This window comes from Limulus polyphemus, unplaced genomic scaffold (assembly GCF_000517525.1).
Source record: "Limulus polyphemus unplaced genomic scaffold, Limulus_polyphemus-2.1.2 Scaffold2365, whole genome shotgun sequence".
Lineage (NCBI taxonomy): Eukaryota > Metazoa > Arthropoda > Merostomata > Xiphosura > Limulidae > Limulus > Limulus polyphemus.
This window is the reverse complement of record NW_013667975.1, coordinates 2,626-28,163: the sequence shown is the minus strand read 5'-3', so window position 1 is coordinate 28,163 and position 25,538 is coordinate 2,626. Positions and strand designations below refer to the sequence as shown.

General features: G+C 30.4%; 1 protein-coding gene across 1 annotated transcript in view; it reads left to right on the top strand.

The window, feature by feature from the left end:
• Positions 1 to 24,763, top strand: part of LOC106466735 (serine/threonine-protein kinase 31-like) — an 89,363-nt gene extending 64,600 nt beyond the window's left edge. The window contains exons 15-22 of the mRNA XM_013927038.2: positions 2,589 to 2,699; positions 6,650 to 6,739; positions 10,838 to 11,014; positions 11,917 to 12,165; positions 14,846 to 14,947; positions 21,194 to 21,274; positions 23,769 to 23,891; positions 24,635 to 24,763. Coding sequence (XP_013782492.2) covers positions 2,589 to 2,699; positions 6,650 to 6,739; positions 10,838 to 11,014; positions 11,917 to 12,165; positions 14,846 to 14,947; positions 21,194 to 21,274; positions 23,769 to 23,891; positions 24,635 to 24,763 — 1,062 coding nt within the window. The remainder of the gene's footprint in view (positions 1 to 2,588; positions 2,700 to 6,649; positions 6,740 to 10,837; positions 11,015 to 11,916; positions 12,166 to 14,845; positions 14,948 to 21,193; positions 21,275 to 23,768; positions 23,892 to 24,634) is intronic.
• Positions 24,764 to 25,538: the final 775 nt, after the last annotated feature.

Here is a 25,538-nt window from a genome sequence, read left to right as displayed (position 1 = left end):
AAGTACTTAAAACATGGGGTACACTGTGTGATGGTCAAGGTGACTTTGTATGAAAAGGTAGTGGCAGTAGGGAAGCTTTCTGTTACCCACTTTCAACACCCACCTCTTAATGTTCTTCCACACTGTTTGATGTTATTGATTAATTGATGGTCATTGGCTGCAGAAGTGTCTTATGGAATAAAGTTATAAGGTCATGGGTCAAAGTAGAAAGAGTGTATAACTCAAGAAGTGGCTCTTCATATCAGCATTATGGTGGCTATTGTCATATCAACTTCACCTGAGTTTAGGTATTATTGCAATAGTTGCAGCACTTTTTTCATTGAGAGTGGTAGTGCACTCTCTGAGATATATAAGATCTATGTGTGCCCTCCCCCTACACTGTGTGCATCTTACGGCAGAGCAACAATGAGTTTTATGCTGTATCCACTGAGGGGAATGAAAACCCTGATTTTAGCACTGTAAATCTGCTGCCCCACCAGGGGATAGAAAACTTAATAAAGCATTTTTTCGTTTCATTTAAGAATGTGCCACTATGAATGTAGTTAATGTTAACTTAGGTCAAAGATAATAAATGCTCAATAACAGCAATAATTGGGTGTGGAAGAGGTTGTGAACCCCACCATAAAATGCCCCTTGTTCCAGACTATCACCCCACAAAGTTTGGTTGAGATTGGGCCAGCGACCTAGGAGTAGTAAGATAAGGGACAAACAGACATACAAACAGGTTTTTGTGCTTTAGATATATATAGATAAATATTTCAAGTCATTAAAATATGTTTTATATCTTTGAAAACTAAACATAGTTCTAAAGTAATATATATATATATATATATATATTTTATATAAGAAATATTATGCTTAACTTTTGAGATTTTATGACTTTAGAATACCTTGATATTAAAAAGAAAATTAATTTCTAAATAGAAAGAAATTGCTATATTCTTCTAGTTAATTTTTTCACCAATCATCTTTCCTACAGGAATATTCAAATCCTTATCATGGAGCTGTAACTGTCCATTTGAACAATATTTCATTTGTTCTTACCCAATCACATTTCAGTCAACATTCTGTATGCTTGAACTTCCAAGGTATATGGGAAGCACAAGTAATTTAGAAATTTTTGAAGTATATAATAGCTACAGATTGTTACAACATAGCAATAATTTCAGTTAGGCACAGTAGGTTTAATTTCTAGTGCTATAGCTAATTCTAGTAATTCTTAATCTAAGAGTAAAGGTTCATTAAGTTAAATCCTTACTGCGTCTTTACAAGGCACATAAGGCTGGTGCTTTCAAACTCTGGTTCCATTGGCACAAACAGATGAGAATAGTGACCCACTGTATTGCAGGTTAACCCCAAGCTAACAGCTAGGTAGACTGGAATAAGTGTGGTAAAGTGTCTTACTCAAGGACACAACAGTATGACACGGGCCATCTTTGAACTCGCAACCATCCAAATACGAGTCGAAAGTGAAAGGCTACTGAACCATGCTGCCCTACCTAAAAGCAGAAAGTTAAGCCTAAATGAAATAAAAATAATAGTCTACATTATAATTCTCTAAAGTAAGAGTGTAGCATAACATGAGAAATAAAAAATGAACTACAAGTAAAGATTCTTAAGGTAACTTACATCACAAATTGTTTCAACTAAATATCTTGTTTTCTATGTTTTGTAGGTTAATAGCTTAATCTATTTCAATCACAGTAATTATAAATTAAGATTGAGCTGTTGACTGAAATGCTAGAATCTGTTTATAAGACAAATCATAGAAGGATCAATAGTTTGTTGATTCCCATCTCTAGTTGAGTGAAACGTTTGTGCTATGAGGTTTTTGAAATTACATAGTTTTTATTATTGAATAGAAATTGAATTGATTATTAGAAACATATCCAGAAATAGAACATCATGTTTTAAATTGGCAGTGTACTTAACATATAGGTTAATTATTCTGAAGTTAAAAAAAAACGAGTCAAGCATTACTGTCATAATTGCTGCTATAAACCTTGTAAATTCTAATTTTGCACTTTTATTTTCAAAGATTTATGAGCATCATACAATAAAAGTATATCCCAAATACTACAAATGCAGTCATTCAAATGACTGATCTGGCTATGAATTCTATTTATATCTGTCATGCTATATCAAACTATAAGATGTATTTGCTAATTTAAAATATGTGTGGATGACATTCATTTAAAGTTTTAAATAAGAAGTATTCATCAGTGACACCAACTATTTTTAGTGCTTATGCTTCTGTGGAAATAGAAACTCTTTGTATGCTCATAACATTTTAAGAAAATTGTTTGTGTGTTATTTTATATGTCTTTTTAATTTTTGGTTTTGAAAAATAATTTTTCCAAACATTGATTCCTGTGAAACATTTCTGTGTGACAAAATGATCCTGTTTTTCCAAGGGAAATGTAATGTATATTGAAGTTTTAAATTACCTGAAAATGTGTAATAAACTTTGTGTTATTAGAGTTATTTTTTATCCTTTTAATATGGCAGTATGAATTTTTGGCATTTGTTTTGTATCACATTAAATACTCTTGGTAATTAATTTTCATGTTTTTCTTTATTATTATTAGATGCTGCTTTCATGTTTAAATCAATACTATCATCCATTTCTCGGCATGACTGGCACAAACATGCTTTTGTTGCCTTTAAGTGATTTGTCAAGCTTCTATCAGAACATGAAGGTAGGAGATTCAGAGAAAGAGACAACGATACTGCAATAAACATGTGACATGTTCATTTCTTTCTAGTTTTTAGTACACCACAAGCTTTAAAGTATTCTTCACCAAACTTTGTTGTGATTAGATTGCTTGAATTATCTTTCAAATTTTAATACTTAAAACCTTGATAATGCTAAAAGTCATTTTATTAGATTTTATATATAGATGCATTACACAGTATCTCAAGCAGTTTGTTTTAACTCTGTTGAAAGAAACTAATATATTTGCTTTAACCTTCTCATTTCTGATAGGTCAAAGTGCATGTGTCATGATTTTTTAATTACATTCGAAATTTAATTAAAGTACTTTATTATCGATGTATACAAATAAACTTGGCATCAAAACATAGCTAATAAATCACATTTTATTACTATTTATTTTCAGTTCTTAATTGTATTAAAAAAATCTTTAAAAAAATCCTTAATCCCCCATAATATGAGCATTGTGACACTTGCTTTCTTGGTCTTCCCCCTTCTCCAATTTATTTACTACCCCTCCAGGAAATGCAGAATTTAACATAAATTGCTTATTTTAGTATAGACATTACTCAGGCAAAGCATAATTTTAATTTACTTCAATCTTATTTGTTTACAGAGTCATAAAGTAGAAAATCAGACCCACTTGTTATGCCCACCTGACACATCCTCTCATTCACAAATTGCTAATAGTTTTCTCTGATGTTTTATACCATTTTATTTATAACCAATAGAAAGCCAAAGTTTTAATCTATCAAATGTTGTTTTCTGTATAGAGAATTGTCTATTTTGCCTCCATTTCTAAACTTCTTTCTCACAGGAATCAAATGGACAGGCTTAGCTGAATTTCTAAAGGCTGTTATTGCATAGTTAGAAACATTATGATGGTTATAGGACATTATTTGCTTTTTGCATTTTATTATTCTGTATTTTTAGGTGCATTATTCAATGAAATTAAAGAATTATTTATTGTAGTTGTCCCATTAGTTTTAAAAAAAAAAGTAGGCTTAAGTTTCATTGACAGTCAACAGGGAAAAAAGATCCAGGTAAGTACTATATTTCTTGTTTTTCATGTGTATTATTATTAGAAAAATAACTAAAATGTAAAAATTTAATTACTGTTAGGTTAGATAAGGTTAATTTAGGTAATATTAAGAAAGAAAAAGTCTTCACAAGGTATGCTCACGAGAAACTCGTGCATTATGTAATTCGATATGGTAATGTGAGTTGCATGCTCACTGAGTGATTTACAACATGTGTGGTGGGATTATTAGTTACATATGGTTCAATGGGCAATAAAACAATAAACTTAATTATGAATAGATATATACTGTTAGCTAACCCTATGATCCCAGGTATTCTTTACTGCATATGACACAAGGTTTTAGTGTCTTACATTCAAAATGTTATTATACTACTACCTATTATACCCTATGATCCCAGGTATTCTTTACTGCATATGACACAAGGTTTTAGTTATACCGATTAGAATAGCATAAAATCTTAGCTAAGAATAGATATTTTAATAGTATACAAGTTTTAAGTTCTTAAATCTACAAGGGAATATTTAAAAAAATCCTGAATTTCCACTAGTGTGACCCACATGATACATTTTTGTCTTAGTATATCATCATCCCTATTTTATTCATCACCCCTTGAAAATGTACAAAATTAAACGTAAATTACTCTCTGTAAAATCGTAATTGTTCAGACAAACCATAATTTTTATAGCCTTCAATTTTGTTTGGTTACAGAGCTATTGATTAGAAAATCAGACCCCTCCTGCCATACCCACCTGTCACATCCTCTCTTTCACAATCACGTTTCATTATATATTACCTGTAACCAATAGAAAGTCAAAGTTTTCATCTATCAAATGACGTATTGTATAACATTGTGTTTTGTACAGAATATCGTCAATTTCACTCACAGTGACTAGTTTGGATGAATGTGTAATGGCTCTTGTCAGGAAAATTTTGAGAGTTAAGAGAATTTGTCTGCTTTTTGCACGTTATTAGTCTATATTCTTTGGTGCATTATGTAATTAAATAAATATTATTAAATGCATTAGTATCATTACTATAAAAAATTAAGCTTAACTTTCTTCGAAACTCGACAGTAAGAAAAAAGAAAATTAGGTAAGTACTTTATTTCTTGTTTTTCATATTTATTCTTTATTTATTATTGTAAATGTAACTAAAATATAAAAATACTATTTTTTTAAGTTATTTAAGACTAGATTAGGTAAAATAAGTAATAATAATAATAGAATTAAAATGATTCACGAGTCATGCACGTGAGCATCTCGTGGGTAATGTAAATCGATAGTATAACATGACCTGCAGTGATTTACAACTTATAATGGCGAGGATAATAGTTAGACATGGTTCAAAGGGTAATAAAACAATAAAATTTAATTAAACTAGATGTATAATGTTACAAACTTAGAGATACTTAGGATAAACAAATGTAGTTTCATGTTACAATCTGAAGTCATTCTAGAAAGAAAAAAAAGGATAATATAGGTTTATTTCGGTGGTTACGAGGTCAGTCTAATTGACTGATCCCATTTTGAGATAGGGTAGAGAAAATAAGAGATAAATTAAAGTTTTGCTGAAAAAAAGTTTGAAATGCATTTAAGAAGTTTTAGGGATTACACGAAGGAAATATGAGATTTTTGAGGAAAAGGATTTTTAATTTTAACATGAAAATTACATTTCACGCGGACTATTGAAAACAACTACTCAATATATTCATGGACAAATCTTTATTTTATCTTATTAAAAATACTTCACTAAGAAATGTGAATTTTTGTGTATGTGAAAGACTTGTAATATTAACTGAAAGACTGCTAAATTTCGTGAAGATATACTCACTATATTGAGAGTTATAAGTATTAAATCTATAAAGACTTTAAACGAGTACAAGAAGGTCACATGGTCAGGCAAATTGACTGAGTCTGTATTGAGAGGGTTAAACTATATAAGATAAACAGTTGTAGTTTCCTGTTGCAGTTTGCAGTCATTCTAGAAAGAAAAAAATGGTAATTTAGATTTATTTCTTAAGTTTTTATGTTGGTTACAAAGTTGGTCAAATTGACCAATTCTGTATAGAGTTATAGTTTAGAAAATAACAGATAGAATATAAAGTTTTTCTGAAAAAAAATTTGGTATTTATTTAGGAGCTTTTAGGGATTATGCAATGAAATTTTAAAATTTTCAGATGAAGAAAAGTGTTTTAATCTTAACATGAAAATCACTTTGCACTCGTAGCAGTTTTAGTAAAAATAATTAATTTAAATGTTTACCAAAAACTTGCCAAATTTCATGAAGATACATTAAGTACTTTCAGAATTATAGTATGTATACCACCATTACAAAAGGGTTCATTTGTAGTCTATTTTAAAATATAGTTGTTTAAGATGTTTGGAGAGAAATTGATGCTCGTTACCAAGGGGGATAAATAATTTGATATTGAAACTTTGATTGATAATAATGTCCTTGTGTATCATTGACATTTGTATTAAAAGTATAAGAGTATGAATTAATTAGTTTCAGTGAAATTTCTGCTGGATCTTTTAGTCAGTATGAATTACTTCAACATGCATGTTTTTAGTATGTATTTGTCTAGGAATATTTTTGTGACAAATTGATCAAAATTTGATCTAAAAAATTACATTGAAAAATTTAATTTACTTTTAAAAATATAAAATTAATAGTTAGAAGAAAGATAATTAGTAGATTTTTCTATGATTTTATATTATATTATATTTATATGATATTTTGCAGAAACCTCACATTTGAAAAATTTATACTAAAATGCATATGATAAAAATACATATCTATAGTTGACTATGTCATTAGTAGATAGTCACTAATACAGATACTTACAATTTTAGAATAATATTGATAGTTTCACTAAAGTAAATTTGCTTTACAGAGTCAAAAACAGGAAAAGGTACAAGAAGTGAGGAGACAAACAAATGATGCAATGAAACAGTTATCTCAAGCACTTCAAGTCTTCTCTCAAGTATGTATATTACTGAATAAAAGAAAGTGTTTAAATTAAGACTGAGAAACAAAATTGAAATTAATACTTCACATGCTTTTTTTTTCCAATACATGGCATTCAAAGCCATACTTGGTATAATTAAAGAAAAATTTTTAAAGGATTATTATTGTATATAGTATAATTAAATATAAATTTACATTGTTTATTTTACTTTAACCCTTTGTGGAATAGAAATGTGTCATTGATATAGTCATTATTTTCCTTAGTAGAAACTTACCAGATAAGGGCTCGAAATTAGTGGGGGCCCAGGAGCCAATGGCCCCAAAAAATGCTGGCAGACTCATAAAAAGTGTCTGCTAGATAGCCCATGTGACATCTTAAAATAAAAAGAGCCATTAAAAATTTGGCTCCACATAAATTGATCTAAGTGTTTCTTAACCGAACAGAACTTATGACAAACCATGAATGGACCTTCCCAAATTTACAAACATCACTCTGAATGCCTGTGCAAGGAATGTTTAGCTTGAAGAAGTTTGTGTTAGCTATACTGGTATATGATGTATACAGCATATATAGCCTATCATGCTTAACAAGCAGTGTGTACATGTATGTGTTTGTATGTATTGTGTATGCAGATCAAGCATTGTGTGTTCAACATGATGCGTTCCAGGCAGTTTGTAGGCATTGCCAAGGTACTCCCACTTGATTGTGCTATCCCAAAAGAACCATGCTAGTGAGCAGCAAAGTTGCTGACTGATCTGCTGGAATATTGCAATCTGGGGGTCCACAGCAAAAAAGCAAAGCAAAATTCCTGGGTAGGAATTGTTACCAATCTCAGAAGGAAGGGGTAAGAGAAAATGGTGTTTGAAGAACAATATTTTTTTAGACCCAAATACAGTTTAGCTAGTAAACCTGATAAATTACAGTGGAATTCTGTGATATTAGTAGAGTAATTTATAATTACTTGTTATTTCAAAATACATATATAAAACCTAAAAAAAGTTATTTTGTTTTACATCCTCCACTTGCAAAATTCGACAAGGCTTAGCATGCATGGTATGGCAAGTGAATACAAACTTCTTTACCGTCATAAACAGTAGAAATCATTTGTTTTCTATATTTACTGTTCTCTGTCCACAGGACAAAGCTAAGACAGTTGCACTTTGTAAAGGTCAGTTTATACTATTGGATACGATAACAGGAGTGCACCTGTGCTACGTGATTTCAACTTTTGCATTAGTAGTCAGACATGGTTGAAAGGTCAATAAAATAAAAGTAATAAATATATCTAGATGTATAATGTTATGAGACTCAAGCTATTAAAAATAAACATATGTGATTTCGTATTATAATTTGTAGTAATTCTAGAAGAAAAATAGCATAATTTATATCTATTTCCTAATCTTTTATGGTGCTTACAGAGTCAAATTGAAAAAAATTCATACAGAGATAAAATAGAGAAAATGACAGATAAAATATGAAGTTTTTCTAAAAAAAAAATGTTTTATAATTATCTGGAGGTTATAGAGATTTTGCATGTAAAATCTGACAATTTTCTGAGCCATAAAAGTATTTCTAATTTTAAATCAAAATTACTTTGCAGATTGGATAGCCAGCATTAAAAAAGAAAAAATGCACAAGCAAATCATTAATTAAAAATCATGATCTTTTGGGTATGAAAGCCTTGTAATGCTTAATAATAATCTGCAAAATTTTATGAAGATATGCAAACATTTTAAAAAGTTACAGTATAACTTTTCTATGGTTATTTTGGGGGAAATAATCTTCCCAGCCTGTACTTGAAGGGTTAATAACTGCCACAAAAAAATACACCTGATTATCTACCAAGGTGATATGATAAGGTCTTTCCCACATATTTGGGAAAATCTAAAGAAAAAAATATATTTCACAGATTTAATTATTTCTGAATTGCTCTAATGTAATGGGAAATTAAAACTTCACAAAATAATCTCTAAAGCAAAGGTGAACCCTAGTTACTATCAAGAGAACATAATGACAGTTATGCAAGATGTAATTCCTGTACTGTATAGGTTGGAAAGTAAAAAGATATTATAACATCAGGATGAAGTTTCAAGCCTCATGTCCAAGACAGTACCATTTTTTCTTCTAACTATGCAAAATGGAATTCTTGTGCAATATACCTATGAGTTACTTGACTGTATCCATGGACTTCTGTACATTTGTTTTACTTAAACATGTTCTTCAAGGTTAATATCCTCATACAGTGTGGTTCTATGGAGAATTTGTCTAGATGTGTGTTATAAGATTGAGACTGACCTTGCCCTTTTTCAGAGAAGATTTTATAATATAAATTGCAGTATTGGGCATTAATGCATAATCTTGGACATCACATTTAGCATGATCAATAGTGGAGGTAGTTCCAAAGGCAGCCCCGGACCTGTAGAAAGTTACACCTGAAAAATTGGACATCCGTCACCATTTTCTATTATATTTTCAGAAAATTTTAAGATGCACAACCAAGTTACTTGTAAATCTTACTAGGATATACAGATTACTGAGAAATGTACAAAAAATGATCTAAATTGGAAATATACTGTTTTTATGAAAACTATTGTAGCTAAATTTTCAAAGTTTAATCAAAAAAATTTCAAGTAAAGCTAATTTTGACCATCAAAGGCGGTGACAATGTTTGAAAATGTGTATCAGGTTTATTTTTGATATCAATAATTGTTAGGTTTACATGTAGAAGATTTGTTAGTGTAAAATAATTTGAAAGGTCAACTGACTAATGACAAATATTTTAACCATAGAGTTGTTGGAATTTCAAAAAACAAACCTAGAGACATTTAAACATTTAGAATACCTGAGTGTAAGAGTTGAAACTAAATGATGATAATGCTTTATAATGTTTTTGGCCTACATATACAATGTTTAGCACATTAACAAGAACTTACGTATGTTGAGAATGGTGGCATCTGCCCAAGCATTCATCTGTCTCTCATTTACTGTGGCCATTTCCTGTGCTGCATTTGAAAAGTTCCGCGCACAGGCAAAGCTCAGCATTCACTTTTGAAATGATGGGAGAACAGGCATGAATAATGTTGATGCTAAATTTTATTTCACAAACAAAATATTCTACACTAATTTGTTAGGAATTAATCACGCTATCATTCACATTTCACAATGTGATGTAACTTAACATAAATGTAGATTTACTGTGTGTTATTGTTGAGCAGCTCTTAGCATGACTGAGATGTTCAACAATTACTTTTTGCAGTGGGTGGTATAAGTAGCTCAGAGATTTGGCTCTTATTGAAACCAAGAATGCAACACAATTAACCTTTTTAAAATCTATGAAATAACTTGAATTGATAATTAACTTTTCCTGGGGGCAGGTACTTTTGCTAGATTAATATAAAGTTTTTCCATCACTGAGGATGAGTACTGTTGCTTGTAAAGTATATTATAAATGATTTAGAGCATCAGGTAACATAATATGTTGAAACTGTAGAAAAGGCAATCTTTTTTATAAGTTTTAAGTGTTTTGGTTTGCAGATTACTTCTTGTATATGCAAGGTAACAACATAAAATCTTAAAGTTTGCAATAAATATAAAAAAATGAGATAAAAAGACAAAAACATTGATAGATATCATAACAGAAGTGAAGGTTGGTGTTACTGTTACTTTGGTCTTTAGTTTTTACACAGAATTTAAACCAAAAGAGATTGGTTTTCCATGATTGTGGAAAAAACATTGAAATTTAAAGTTTGCTTTTGAGTTTTATTTATTTTAGCATGATTTTCACTTTTTCATGTGTTAACACTTCTTCACTTCTCAATTTTATGAATAATGAACTTGTGTGAAACTAATAAGCAAAGAAAAAATAGAAATACCTTTTAACAGATATGATACTAAACTGTTAGTTCATAAGTTTTTTTGTGTTTTTTTTTAGTTGTTAAATTTGAATGTTAATTTTTAGTAACATTCGTTACCATCTTTCTGCATCTTGATCATGATTTTTACTTATTATGATTTCATTATTGATTTATAATTTTTGGGATATAATAATTCAGTATAAATAATGTTCACCTGAAGACATTTTTGTCAGATCTATCTATTTTTTTTCCTTTTCAGTCTGTTCTACTAGAAGATCCACATGTGGATGCCCTATCAGCACCAGAAGATCATGTGTGCTATTTGGAATACCTCCTTGAAGAACGTGCACAAGAAACTTGTACTGTTAATTTTCTTTCCAAATGCCTGGCTGATTATTGCAATGCTTTGAATATGGAAATAGGTGTATGTGATATGGTAAGTTCTATTATGTGCCTAAAGCTTTTAGACAATTACCATCTATCTGTCTTTCTTTTCTTAAAGTGCTTTAACAATCTCTTCCAAGTTTACTCGATGAAATAGACAAAATTTGTTCTATGTTCTTTGATATGTCATATACTTCCATATAACAGAAGGTTATAACTTTAATCTACAGATTATATAGAGCGAATTTGTTTAAGTGGCATGCAAAAGAATGTGTAGAGACATGGTAGTTACTTTAGTTAGCAATAATATTGATAATTTTCAAGAGTTTATTAAGATTCTTGATTATGTTTACAGAATGGAATCACAGTGTAGTGTAAATGTGGTAACAAGAGTAGAGATTAATTATGTGCAGCATCTTCCATGTTAGTTTTGACGAACAAGCCAAAACTCAATTCAAGCATGTTTGGCTTTTGCTTTTCTACTTGGCAGGCATGTCTGCTTAAACCATCAGTTTATACAACCATTGGAATTAGTCAAATAATATTAGAATGAACTGAGAAAAAAATAATTCTCTATTATTGAATTGATGTGTTTGTTATATAAATAGTATCCTGTAACTTAAAACAAAAACTTGTAAATAGTGGCTTTCTTAACATATAAAATGTAGTATGTCATCGAAGAAAGTTTTAAGAAGTTGTCATCAAAATATGAAAAATCAGAAAGAGCTTACAGGTAAATTGTATTATTTGTTTAGATTCTTCACATAATACCCATAAATGATATAATTTTGCTATGAAAGCTAAGTTTGAATGGATATAGTTTTATTTTAGGTACCATTTGCTATTTAAAATTGAAAACTTGATATTTCCAAACATATTTTGTATAATTTATTAAATTACACCTATTATAAAAGATTTAAGAACATCTTTTATGTAAATTATCTGTTGTTTTAGGAAGACAGTTCTGAAAGTGCTCTAATGGCAGTGGTTACACAAAAGTTGCAAAATGAATTAAGTAATGAACAAGAGAAGATTCAAGGCGTAGCAGAATTGAAAGTCCAGTACTCGAGTCTTTTTCAGGAATTATCACCTTGGTTGCACAACAAGCCAGATATTACAGAAGTGATGGCTATTAGAAAGAAAATTAAGGGACTCAAGTCAAAACTACGTCATAAGATAGCCGATAAGAATGATGTTGAAGAGGTATTTATGAGTAGTGTTTTATGTTTATTTAACCTTCATATCCACAATGTAGATATAAAATTGTAATACATATCATACCAAAAATACAATAATTAAGAGGACTTAAACATTTTTTCTATAGGAATAAAAGTTATTATTTAAGTTTTTAAAGTTGTGTAATAAGTGTATGACAATAATGCTTTAAGCATGTATTTAGCAAACATATTTTGTAGTAAATGCTCTGATTTATTTATGCTCTTATTAAAAATAAACCTTAACTAAATAGAGGTATTTTTCTTTCTGCATAAAATGTGTTAAAATTTAATAACTTGGTTACTTCTCATTCTAATAGTTATTAGCTTCTTACATTAATAGACACGATGTAAACTAAACTTTCTTGACATATGTTGAAAAAGTGTCTTTTATTGTTGTACTCTGCTGTCTAAGCTTGATCATTGATGGAATAGGTATTCTATGCCAGTTGACATTATTTTGTAAAACAGTATAATCTGAATAGCTTGATTTAATCATTGAAACATGTAGAAGAAAGTAATGATCATTCTGTTTTATATTCATATCAATATATAAGATTTCTAGGTATTTATATGGTGATTACACCTAGTAACATTGTATTATAGTTCATAAGAGTGTATTTCAGTGCAGCTTACTGTGTATAAAAGGTGTGAGTGTTGACTCCATCCAGACCGTTAGAGTTTGTCAGCCTTATGTCTTCTGTTGAACACTATTTGTTTTTACTGGAATTGAAATTGTAATTTATATTACAGAATATTATCTGTTCTGTGAAAATGTCAATAGCAAGCTATAAACTATGGTTCTGGTCTTGCATCGTTTCTGGGACGAGGTGTGTCGGCTCTCGGGGGTGGGTGTTGACTGTTTGGTCTCTCTGCTCGTGACCCACTGATCTCGTGTGTCAGACTTGAAGCTTCACTTCCATCTCATCACAACAACAGGAAAGTGAAAGCACTTCCTGTCTTCTTCTCGGCCTCTCCTCTTGCTTGACCATGGCAAGTCATCAAAGTAAAATTGAAATACCATGGAAGTCACAACTCATTCTCCCAAACTTTAACTATCACGATCTCTAAATTATCACGTAAGTCAAGAAAGGGGCAAAGAGAAATAACTCTAATTTCTGACCACCCCTGGGTTATTAAACCTAAGTACCTACCATGATTGGATTGGATTGCATCCAAGCCAGTGAGTACCTTTTAGGTGTTGAGTTTACACCTGTTTGTCAAATTTCAAAATTTAAGTAAAAATTATAATTCTTACTCTGTTTAAAAAACATTTAGCTCAAAAGTGTTTTACAAATGAAATTTTATAATTTTGTAGCATCTTTGTTTAATGTATTTAACAAAGAAAAATAGGAAAAATGTCTCAACTTTTTTCTGCAAAGCTCCAGGGAGGCTCATCTGTAAACAGCATACAGATTTTTTAAAATATTTTTCTCCATAATTTCAGTTGAGGATATAGATGTGCTATATGATTAAAAGTAATTACTGCATAGTCAGTAGGTGTTGCTGACTGACTGCCCTTCCTGTGGTCAGGAATTCTAAATTAACGATGGTCTTGCCTAGATCTTAGGGGTTCTCTGGCCTAATCATTTAAACCACGTGTCACATTTGATGTAATTCAGGTTGAAAATACCAAATAGTATTCAATATATTGAAAAGGTATTGAAGCATGAATGTTCTATACATTCATCTTGGTATAATTAAAACTGAGGCTAAAGCTAAAACATATCTTTTGAAACATTAAAAAGTCTTTGGATTGAATTTTTGCAAAAAAATAAAAAAATGAGAAAACCTAACAGGCTACACTTTTTCTAAGCTTGCATTTGAAGAGTAGATTACTGTAAGAATTTATTCTATTAAGTGTATGTGAGTTTGTGAGTAATGACATGTATAGTTATACAAAAGAGTATATCTGGATGAAAAGGAATATTTACCTATAAAATTAATTGAAAAGATAGTTCAATTTGCTTGTATTCATTAAAGTTTACAACATGAACGAAAACATTCATTAAATAGATAACGTAATAGGTTTTATGTCAATATGGAGCAAATCTGCTCATTATCAGTTCATAAGAGGTGTGCTAACTTTTATGAAAACAACACAAGTGTCATATTGTTCGGATAACATGGTATAATAAAATTAAAACTGAAATCAACAGGTGCATATAAGATCTGCAATAAAAAATGGAGACTTGATGTAGTTGTTTTGGTTTGAAACAAAGAAAACCTTTTTTAACCAAATATAAAGTAATGGAAATAGATACATTAATTTATGGCTAGCGTTTCTTCCTACAATAGCATCTGAGGGCACAATTGTACTTTACTTTCACGAGAATAATTCTGCTTAAGATGAAGTGGCAGTTCCATACGTTTACTGGCTTTGCTTGGTACTATGTTCAAGTTCAAACTCTGCCAGTGACTTTCAGATTTCCATGTCGCAGAGTTCAGGAGGCTAGAATAGAAGAGAAAGTAGATTTTTCTGCCTCTCTCTGCATATGTACAGTATACCATATGTTGTGAACAATTAATTATTAAAAACAACTTGTTACGAGATATATATACCTGCACTAGTACTAACCGTGAGCAACCTATGTACAACATTTTATTATTTTAAGTAAAAATTTTTCAAGCATCTTTGAAATTCATAAAAATTAAACATTTTTAACTAGAATGACGAAAGTGATAAAGAAGCTTTGGAAAATATTAACAGTGAACTTGCTGTTCTGAGAGGAGAATTGCATGAAGCATTTGATGAAGAAAGCAAGCTTTTGGTAAGAATGACTATCAAGTACTCAATAGTAATTTATTGAATCTACACATACCAAATTTTATTTGTAGAAAACAATATAAATTTAAATAAATTTGTTAAAGTGGTAAGGTAATCAAAGTATTAAGTATTAGCTCCTAACAATGAGTTTTTGCAAGTTATACAGTGCAATTTAAGATTTCTGAAAATATAATTAAATTTTTTTTATTATTGTGTAATATGTTGTTTTGATGGATATGTTTTGTCTAAAAACCTTCATAAAGAAATAAAAGTAATAAGTTGCAAAATCCCTGCTCTAATTATATTCAGTATTAGATGAAAGAAAGCGTATACACTAATTGGTCACTTTATTAAGACACCTACGTAATGTATAGTTAGATTACTTTTCACTGAAATAATTCTCTGAAAGTTGATAATTCCCAAGAAATTTATTTTTGAGTTTGTACACAATCTTTGCAGAGGATTATAGTGACAAATACAAAATTCATATTGAACAGTGATTTTTGCTGGCAAAGAAAACACTGAAGTTACTGTCCTGCCTTTACAATCACTTGCAGAAAATATGAGCACATTATCTGTTAGGGTGCAGCATTGTGGTGTGGACTTGATTGGCAACAGTATTTAGTTGCACTGTGGATGTTATATGCCTTTTTAAAATAATCAAATGATGCAATCCTTGTCATGAGAGTTTTCCCCACATCATTATTTCACCTCCAGCAGTTTGCACTATAGGAATATAACATTCAGAGTCAAGTATCTCGTGCAAGTTTTCCTTCCACTGTCTACCTGAAAGACAACTTTTCAAACCACATCAAATATGTCCACAGTTTGTGCTTTAAAATGCTGTGAAATGGTGCTTCTCTGTTTACACTTGAGGTAAGGTATTTTTGGATTGGTTGTTGGTTGCCATTGGATAATATTTGTAAATAATGTGTTATTCCAAGGTATGCTTAAAAACAAACACAATGGAAAAAGTTCCGAGTTTACTGAACAAATTCTAAATAAGTCTGACTCGATCTATATATATATAAAAATGAAAGTGTGTTTGTTTGTACCCTAACTCCTCCGAGCCTATTGGGTCAATCTCAACCAAAATTTGTATGTAAACACTATGAACTGTGGGGAATGTCCTATTTCAGCTTCTGAGTTTTAATATAGATTACAAACTTATAGTATAAATTTTGCTTAGACCAGTGTTTCTCAACCTTTATTTTTGCTCGTGGCTCCCTTTTGAGTTTGATTTATCTCTGTGGCCCCACCCTTCATAGACACTGTTTCTTAGGAAGAAAGTTACTTTATTTCCACACTGTTGATTTATAATATTCTTTTTAAATATTTTGTTTATAATGTACTGTTTACTTATACAAGTAAAAAATATTCTGTTAATCATTGACATTTTATTCAGTGTGATTCTTGGGCTTGATGAAAACTTGAAAGTTTTTGAATGTCCGGTTGCAGTGTGGTCAGTGATAAGTGAAGATCACTTCTCTTCACAACATCAAGGCGGTTACATATATTTGATAGCAAATAAGTCACCTGACTAAAACCAGATAAGATGTGGGAAAAGTGATAAAATACAACTTTGCCTTCTCTCAGAGCTGTGGAAACTTATTAGCTATTTCACTACTTATCCAGAAAAATGTTTGTCATATTTGAATCTAGCTTGGGCTGTTATATCACTCTGCTGCTCTTGAGAATCAGTCAAAAACATTCTCAGATACCAGACAAACATTTTGATAGTTACTCGAATATTAGTCACATCTGGTAACTTGACTTCTGAGCTGTGGGGGATATGGGGAGAAGTGAACCTTTGATTCAGTTTTAAATTTGAAATATTTTATTCGGGCAGTGAAGTTGTGGTGGCCCACCCAGAATTTACTGTGGCCCCCTAATTTTCCATCATTCACGTGTGGCCCCTTAGAAACATGGCGTGGCCCATGTTGAGAACCACTGGCTTAGACAATCTAATTTTACAGTCTCCAGTCATCTTGAGTTAAAGAGATATAAACTGAAAAGTCAAATCCACATTCCACACTTTTTTATCTTATACTCTCTTTTAAAAAATGTCCATAATTCTCTTTTATGTTTGTTAATATATTATTTATAACCAATAGAAAAAAATTTTGATTTACTGAATTGCATTATAGGGTAGCGCATTCTGATGACAATTTTTAAATTATTCCATCTATGGATTTAGAGTTGCTATTGCTTAGTTCATCTCAATGAAATACAGGAAATATTTTAATGTACTTATAGCTTAGTTAGAAAACCCAGTTAAATTATAATAGTTATAGAACATTGTATTCTTTGTGCATGTTTTATGTTTCTAATTGATTATTTGAAATATAAAGATCAGTAAAGCACTAAAAACAACCATACCAAAAAATTGGGTTACCTTTTATCAAGACTTTGACTGCAAAAAAAAGACAAGACCCACACATGAGTATTAAATTTCTTGTGTTTTATGTATATTTTTTATTTATTGTTATAAACATAACTAAAATGTAAAAATCCTGTGCATATAATACTTTGTTTTACCATAACTTGAGCTATTTGCTATTCCAGCTTTCTTGCATATGTTTAGTATTTAACACAGTTCAAAATACAATAAATCAATAAAATTAAACAAATACAGTTGTTAAGTGTTATAAGCTTGAGTCTGTTTAAGATAAATACTTTTAACCTTCTGTTACAACCTCCAGTCATTTTAGGAATTAAAAAGAGTAACTTAGATTTACTTTCTATTTTTTGTGGTGGTTACAAGGTTGGTAAAATGGTACTGAGTCTGTATAGAGTTAGGGTAGAGAATATAACTGATAAAATATAACATTTTAGTGAAAAAGAAAAATGATATTTATTTAGAAAGTTATAAAGATTATGAAAATGAAATTTGAAAAATGTAAGTAAAAAGTATGTTTAATCTTAACATTAAAATCATCCTACACTATGATTAATCAGAGTCTGAAATAGACTATGACTCCAAAATTCATAGACAAATCATTATAACAACACTTAATTAAAAATCTGATTTTTTTGTGTACAAAAAAAAACAAAAAACTAAAAGCTTGCTAAATTTTGTGAAGATCACTTACTACATTAAAAGTTGTAGAATTTATAGTTTCATGGTTATGTGGTGGTTGCAAGGTTGGTCAAAATGATAAAGCCTGTGTGGAAAGGGTTAACAGTTAAAACAGGCATCTGAATATCTGTGGAGAACACTAGAAAGAATTTGCTTTATTGCAAGTCAGCTGCATGTAATGGCTATTGAGTGGTATAACAGATGACCATTATTTTAAGCTCTAGGCTTCACCAAAATTTTTCAAAATAATATGTCATCTATGAATAACTTCATTTAGAAAGAGAAGCATGGTTTAAGTATTCATATTTCCACTAGTTATCAAAGAGCCAGACAGTTTTTAAAACTAATGTATGACTTATTGAGTATGCTGGCCTCACATAAACATACTTAAACTAGTTCTGATCACTTATAACTGTATAAGGACAAAATTAGTTCAGTTCCTGATTGTATAGTATTTTAGACTAAGTATAGGAACTTGTACTGAAATTAAAAAAAAACTGTGCGAATAAAGATGAATTAATTTTCCAGACTTATGGAGAGGTTTAGTCAGAATACATACTACATATAGTATAGATTAAAGTTGTAGAAATTTCAAAAACTCTTTAACGAAATTGGTCAATTTGGGTATGGCCTGAAATATTTACATTTTACAGACTTTTCTCTTCAGTGTGTCTCTAGTGTTCGGCAGTTAGTTTTTGTAGTAAGAGACATATTTATCAGTTGCCACTTAGGACAGGTGTCTTTGAACTTCCATTTAAGAAAAGCAGTATTTGATAACAATGCTCCTGCTAGACAAATACCCAATAATGTGTGTCTTTAAATTCACAGTTGTCCTTGTCCTTAACTTCTGGGTTAATCATGATATAATTACATATTCCACATTTATATGACTTAAAGAGTCATCCAAAACTTCACATAATCTGTCTATTTTAAATATGCAAATACATGTGTTTTGCAAATGTATGGGTGGACGTACTAATAAGGTGGCTGTTCAGTTTATTATTCTAATTGGTTTTTCTGTATGCATTTTGTTATTTTAATGCTAAAGTATTGCAGTAATTATGATAGATAAGTAAGTTTTTATTAATTTAAAAGTACTCTTTTTGATTTTTAATAAAAATTTTACATCTGTAGCTGTAATAATTTACTTGATTTTTTTTTGTTTTCACTATTTTGGAATGAAGTTAGTGTATAGTGAAAATCATAATGAAAATATTCAAGGAAGAGTAGCAATAATTAACCTGACTGATATAAATCTACCACTAAAGCTAGTTTTAGCTACTGTAATTATTACAACTGCTTCATTCCTCCTCCTGCCTATGCTTCACAGTTGTGTGTCATTTCAGGGGAGGTGTCCAGCCCTTTTTTTTTCCTTTTGATAGACCTATTCAATCAAGTATGATATGTTTTATCATTATCTCCCATTTCCTTTCATTCTATTCCTGCCCTTCACAGTGATGAGTTGTGGGATCAGTTTTTAGTGTTCGCTGAACCCCTCTAGTTATTGGCATTAACAAATGTAATTTTGGGGACCTCTTGAGTTCAGCAGTACATATACCCTGATCCCACGTACTTTGGAGGACCATGCTCTGGGGTGTCATCGTTCTGACTTTCCCTCCTTAGGCTTACAGAGTTTAGAGTTATCTGTCCACTTGTGGAGATCACACCTCCTGTACTTCAGTTTTTGAGCTTGGCACTTTTGTTTTGCACTTGGAGAGCTTGAGGCATTCCTGAATCTCAAGAGCCCAGGGTATAGACAGCCCTGTTGCATAACTTAAATTGACCTCTCTTTTATCTCACACCCCTCTTGTCCGCATTCCTCACCCTGGTCGGTTCTGGCCTTCCAACTGCCTGGAGTTTGTCGCTAATCCTTATGGTGATGTTTTGGGGGCAACTGGTGGTCTTGGTTCATATGTGGGCATTCGGGCCCGGTGAGGGCTGAGCTCATATTCCCCTCAGTAGGACAGTGTTATGTATATGGACTTCCAATTCTGAGGTTTAATTCCACATGGTGGACATGGCTATTGGACCAATGTGGCTTTGCTCTACAATATACAAACATTGATACTACAGCAGACATCGTACACAAGTGCTTTACACAGTTTTGTCCAAGTTTTGAGATAATTTCTCACATATTCTTGGGTTCTGAGGTGATTGCAGTTGGTCTGGTCCTTCTTGTATTCTTCCTACTCCTCAGGTTTTCATTTCCTATCAGTGTTTTTAGGAGGTGGTTTGGTATTTGCTTTGTAAGGGTGCCTTTGTAATGGAGATCCCTATATTTGGGTTTTTTATTCCCATCTGTTTGTTATCCCCACAGAGTTAGGTCGACTCTGAACTATTTATTTGTCCTCCCACATTTCACCATGGGGTCATAATTAGCCCTTTGTTGGGTTTTCCCTCCTGGTTTGGTGAGGATGAGGGTGTTGTGTCAGATGTTTTCCTTCTCATTAAATGTTCCTCTGCATCCTGATTTTCTTCAGTTGGTCCATAGGTGTTGTGTGTTTTCAGTCTGGACTCCTCGATTGGATCTCTCTTTAGCTTCTTACAATTTTTGTCAGATGGTCTGGGTGTTTGTTCATCTTGTACCTCTCCAGGATTGATAGCAGGCTTTTGAATATGATGACCAATTACCACAGAAACATTAGACAGTTTTGGGATTATCTTTTGTTGTTGTAGGTATTTTTACCAGTTACTAAAATTGGTTGCCCCTACGGTATATGTGTGTTTTTTAGTGTAATTACTGGTTATTTCAGCAAAATGTTAACCCCCATGTTTCTCTTTCTCTTGAAGTGTTTTAATATTTAGCCTGTTTTTATGGTTTTTACTATTTTCATTTAATCTGCATTACAAGAACCATTTACTTTTAGATTTATCCGTATAGCCTAGCTTACTTGACAGTGAGCTGTTATGAAAAGCACACATACATGTTTATAAATTTAAAGTCATATTTGAACTCTTCCACCCTCCCACCTCACTGGCTTTATCAAGACAAAAATCAAAGTGTTCTATGAATTGTTGAACTTAAGGTAGATTACTGTGGCGGTCCTTGTAAAAGGAGATAATTTTTTCTCTTTCTCAGTTTTAACTGACCTTATTTTAATAGAATGCAAAGTGTTAATACTTATTTTTATAATCTGAAAATACTTATATATTTTTGTTTCAATCAACTAGAAAAAGTTGGCTGAATTGCAGGAATCTCATTTCCCAGAATTGGACTTTCAATATTCTGAATTGGGAATATCAAATTATGTGGTAAATATAATAGTTTTTATTGTGAATTGCTAAAGTGGGCATTTTGTCATGAAAAAGCTGTAAAATATATGTAAAATTGATTATTTTTGTACGTGTTCATTTTTTCTTTCTTTCCAAGGAATCTGTGTGATTATAATTTGATTTGTATTCTTTTTTACAAATAACACATTTTTTTGTTTTCATACATCTAAATGTCACTGCAAGTTTTGAGCTTTATGATTTTTCAAATATAGGATTTTTTTGATATCTGAACTTCTAATTTCATGCATCAGTTCATCTTCATCCTCCAGGTTGTTTTCTACGTAAAAAGTTTTTTGTGAAAAAGTAACACGTGAAACATAAGATGAACTTAGTCAAAAAAATTGTAAGCTATTAAAATGTTTACCAATTATAGCACTAGTTTACTATTCCAAGTGTAAAATTCTCTTAACTACCCAGTGAAGCATGATTCTGTTCTCTGGGAAATTATAAAAGTTTTTGTGTACATTTTCCTTAATTGAATATTTACGTGATCAATAATTTAGAAAAACATGTAAATATTTGGTAATAATAACTGTATAACTTAGTTACGAACTAAAATAAAGTTAATTTTGTGATTTCTCATACATTTGTTTCTAAAATAAGTACCTGTTTCATATCTTTCAAAAATAATTCTTATATGAAAACTGAAATAAAATAATAATTTGTTTCATACTTTGTTTAAGTGTTTATATTCGGATGCATTTTTCTATGTATATAAATTAGTCTGCATTATTAAGTTGTTTTTTTTATCTTTGTATTTTATTTACCAAAGTTAAACCAGATTCATCCACAAATTTTATAAGGAAGACTTCACCTTGCAGGTCATAATTTGGTAAAAAATAATATATAATCTCAAATTGCCAATTTCATAAGCTTACCAAGAGCTTAACTCTATAGAACTAACATTTATTATGTCAGTAGTGGCTCACCATTATTCTTTTTATAGGTTTTTGTTTCTTATTTAACCCTTTCCAGGCTGGTGAGCATTTCAGGGGTCTAGTGCATACTCACATATCAAATTTCAAAATTGAAGTAAAAATAACAATTCTAACTTTATTTCAAAAATCTTTTTTAACTAACAAGATTTTAGAACTAATTTTCTATCATTTTGTAACATTCATAGATAAAAATATGAAAAAAATGTTCTAACGTACATTTCTGCTTAGTTCCATGTCTCACATGTGAACAACACACTTATCGATTTTGTTTAGACTTTTTCTAACCATCTCAGTATATGTTTATAGTTGCTGAGAAATTATCATCTCTTGAAAATGTAATTATCAGTTTTGTTTCTTGTGTGATTCCACATATCATGTAATTATTAGTGTTTTATTTCTTGTGTGATTCCCCAAGTCATGTAATTATTAGTGGTTTGTTTCTCATGTGATTACCCATATCATGTAATTATCAGTGTTTTATTTCTTGTGTGATTCCCCATGTTATGTAATTATCAGTGGTTTGTTTCTCATGTGATTCCCCATGTCATATAATCATCAGTGGTTTGTTACTCACATGATTCTCTGCATCTTTCTCTGGTTCCTTCCCTTTTTTTTTGACAGGAAAGTGACAAGACCTAACTCATTCAGAGAATAACAACAGAATATAGTGGAAAACTTAGCACACTTAATAACAAGTCACAGATCTGGAAATTTTTTATAGTTTCTTTTTAGATGTTCATTTCATTCCTGAAAAGATTTTTAGATTTTTGTGTTAAATTATATTTGATTAAAAACTATAGACATATAAATTTACAATTTATTGAAATGAAAGTTTATCTATTAGATATAAATTGATTTGAACCAAAAATATTGTTAGCATTAATATTGTTACCTTGACTAACCTATCACCATTTTGAAAGGTCAGGACCTTGGATACTAATAAATCTTTGTCAATTTTTATGGGGTTTTACAGATTATAGCTGAAAGTGGTAACTATTGCAATCACTATGATAAAGTATCAAAATATAACATTATTATGGTTATAAATAAAGTTGAAACTGATTGGATATATTGAATATATAGAATAAGACATTTTAAGCATCTTAGAAAAAAATTAAATTTTGAAACAAAAGGAAGTATTTTTAATTTTTTTTTCCAACTTTTTTGTAATTTTCCAACATAAAAGTTACGGAAAAACTAAGTCAAATTATATTAATTTTTTAAAGCTGAAACTAGATACAATTTAATATGTTTTTTAAGTGTTGTACAATTTCATTTAAGTATTTTCATCAGGAGAAGGGAAGTATCAAAGGATATCAGTGACACTCCTCTTATCTAGAAAAGGTTAAGCAGAAATGCAATTAACATAAAGCATTGAATTTATTTCTGTAAACTTAAAACACTTCATAGGATATATTTTCTAGAATCTTAAAACTTTGTACTATATTTTTAATACAAATTGGAAGTAGTAGTCTGTATTTTATTAATAAAATTACTTATAATGCATGTGGGTATACTAATATATTTTTATGTAGGAATATCTAGGTCTCTTGAAGCAGGGATGGGAACTGGACCACTTCCAAGCAGAAAAATCATTAGTGTCTCAGTCATTTGTAACCTACAGAGCAGTTTATAGAGAATCTGAAGTTATAATAAAAGTAAGTAGTGTTTAAAATTTTTAAAACAATACTTCTTTTATTTTACAACCAAAATTCTTGTTTAAAACTAATAAAAATTAGGTTTTTAAATATCATAACCGACAACTTGAAAGGTAGAATTAACATTCAGTATACCATTGTACAAAGGTTTAAAATGTTTCCTTACATGTATTCAAAGATGCATAGTAGTGCTGCCACTTCATTTTTTATTTTTTTTTTGTAAAGGTAAGGTATTTTTTTTTATACTTAGTTTTTTTTTTTCATTGATTTTGGTGCTGTTTCTGTCAGTACTTTCTGCAATATTATTCCAAAATATCACAATAGTGACTTCATTACATGTATATTGTTATTAGTCATATTTGAATTAGCACACGCAATGATGCATTGTTAGTAACAAGTAATTTTAATATAATCCTTTGGCAATTCTTATTAAACCAATACCCCACAGACAAGTACTTTCAATAGTAATAATTCTCATTACAATACATTGTAAAAGTGAATGTAAAGGTTACTTGTTTGTGTATTTTTTCTTATTTTCACTCCTTTTTACATTTGTTTATAACTCTGGTATTTTTTATTAAAACAGCGATAGCACTAAATTTACCTCTTCGATTTTTAAGTATAAGAAAAAGATTAATTATATTTATTTTTCTGTATGTAACAAATTGTCTTTCAAAAGTGAGGGGAATGTTTATTTTATTTTTACCAAATACTTGTGTTGTTCTCCTTTCTTATCCTTATAGGAATATTTTATTGATAATGCCCAACAAAAAAAAGAATTTCTTAGGAGGATAGTACAGTACCATCATGCTGCTTGTGATAACTTAGTCCCATTGCATGCTGTTTTCTTTTCAAAGGTTGGTCAAACTTAAAATGTGTTTTTTAGTAATTGTATTTTTTTTAAATTGAGTGTGTTTACATATATGTAATATATTTTTTGTGGAAATAAGTTGGGTACTTTCAAGAGCAGTTAAAGGAAGTAAGATTCTCAATTATGTTGCCAGATTCTTGGCTTAAAGTTTGTATTCAGTTCTTCTCTTCTATGTATATGAGATGAAAAATCTCATGTAACCCCATGTGCACAGGTGGGAGTCAAAGTGTGAATGCAATGACCTTTTACAGAGTATCATTTAATATGATATTACGTATTTGATTTCAGAGTTAACAGCTATTCAGTTTACATTACTAATGTAGAGACAGTTCATGGCAGAGAAGAATAAGTACCACATGCAATATACAGGAATACTGAAAAAACTGTAGATATGCATTTTGGAGGTTCAAGAAGTTTTGTAAATGCAATATTTAAATTGTACAATGGACAGAAATATTTTTATTCTTCACATGAACATCACTTTGTACTCCATACTCCAGCATCTTTGAATCTGAGTCAAACTGATGTCATCAATTCACAAGACACCTTGAATACAATTTTTAAACAGATCATATTTTTATGTGCACAACAGGCTTTGACTGAGTTGTAGGAATCTCATTTCTCAGAATTGAACTTTGAATATTGTGACTGACATCATCAATTCACAGACATATCTGGAGTACAAATACTTTTGTAACATTTCAGAATTTTGGTATATAACAGACTTATACATTTTACTAAATGTGTGCCACATTCCTTGTAGATAAACTCTGTAA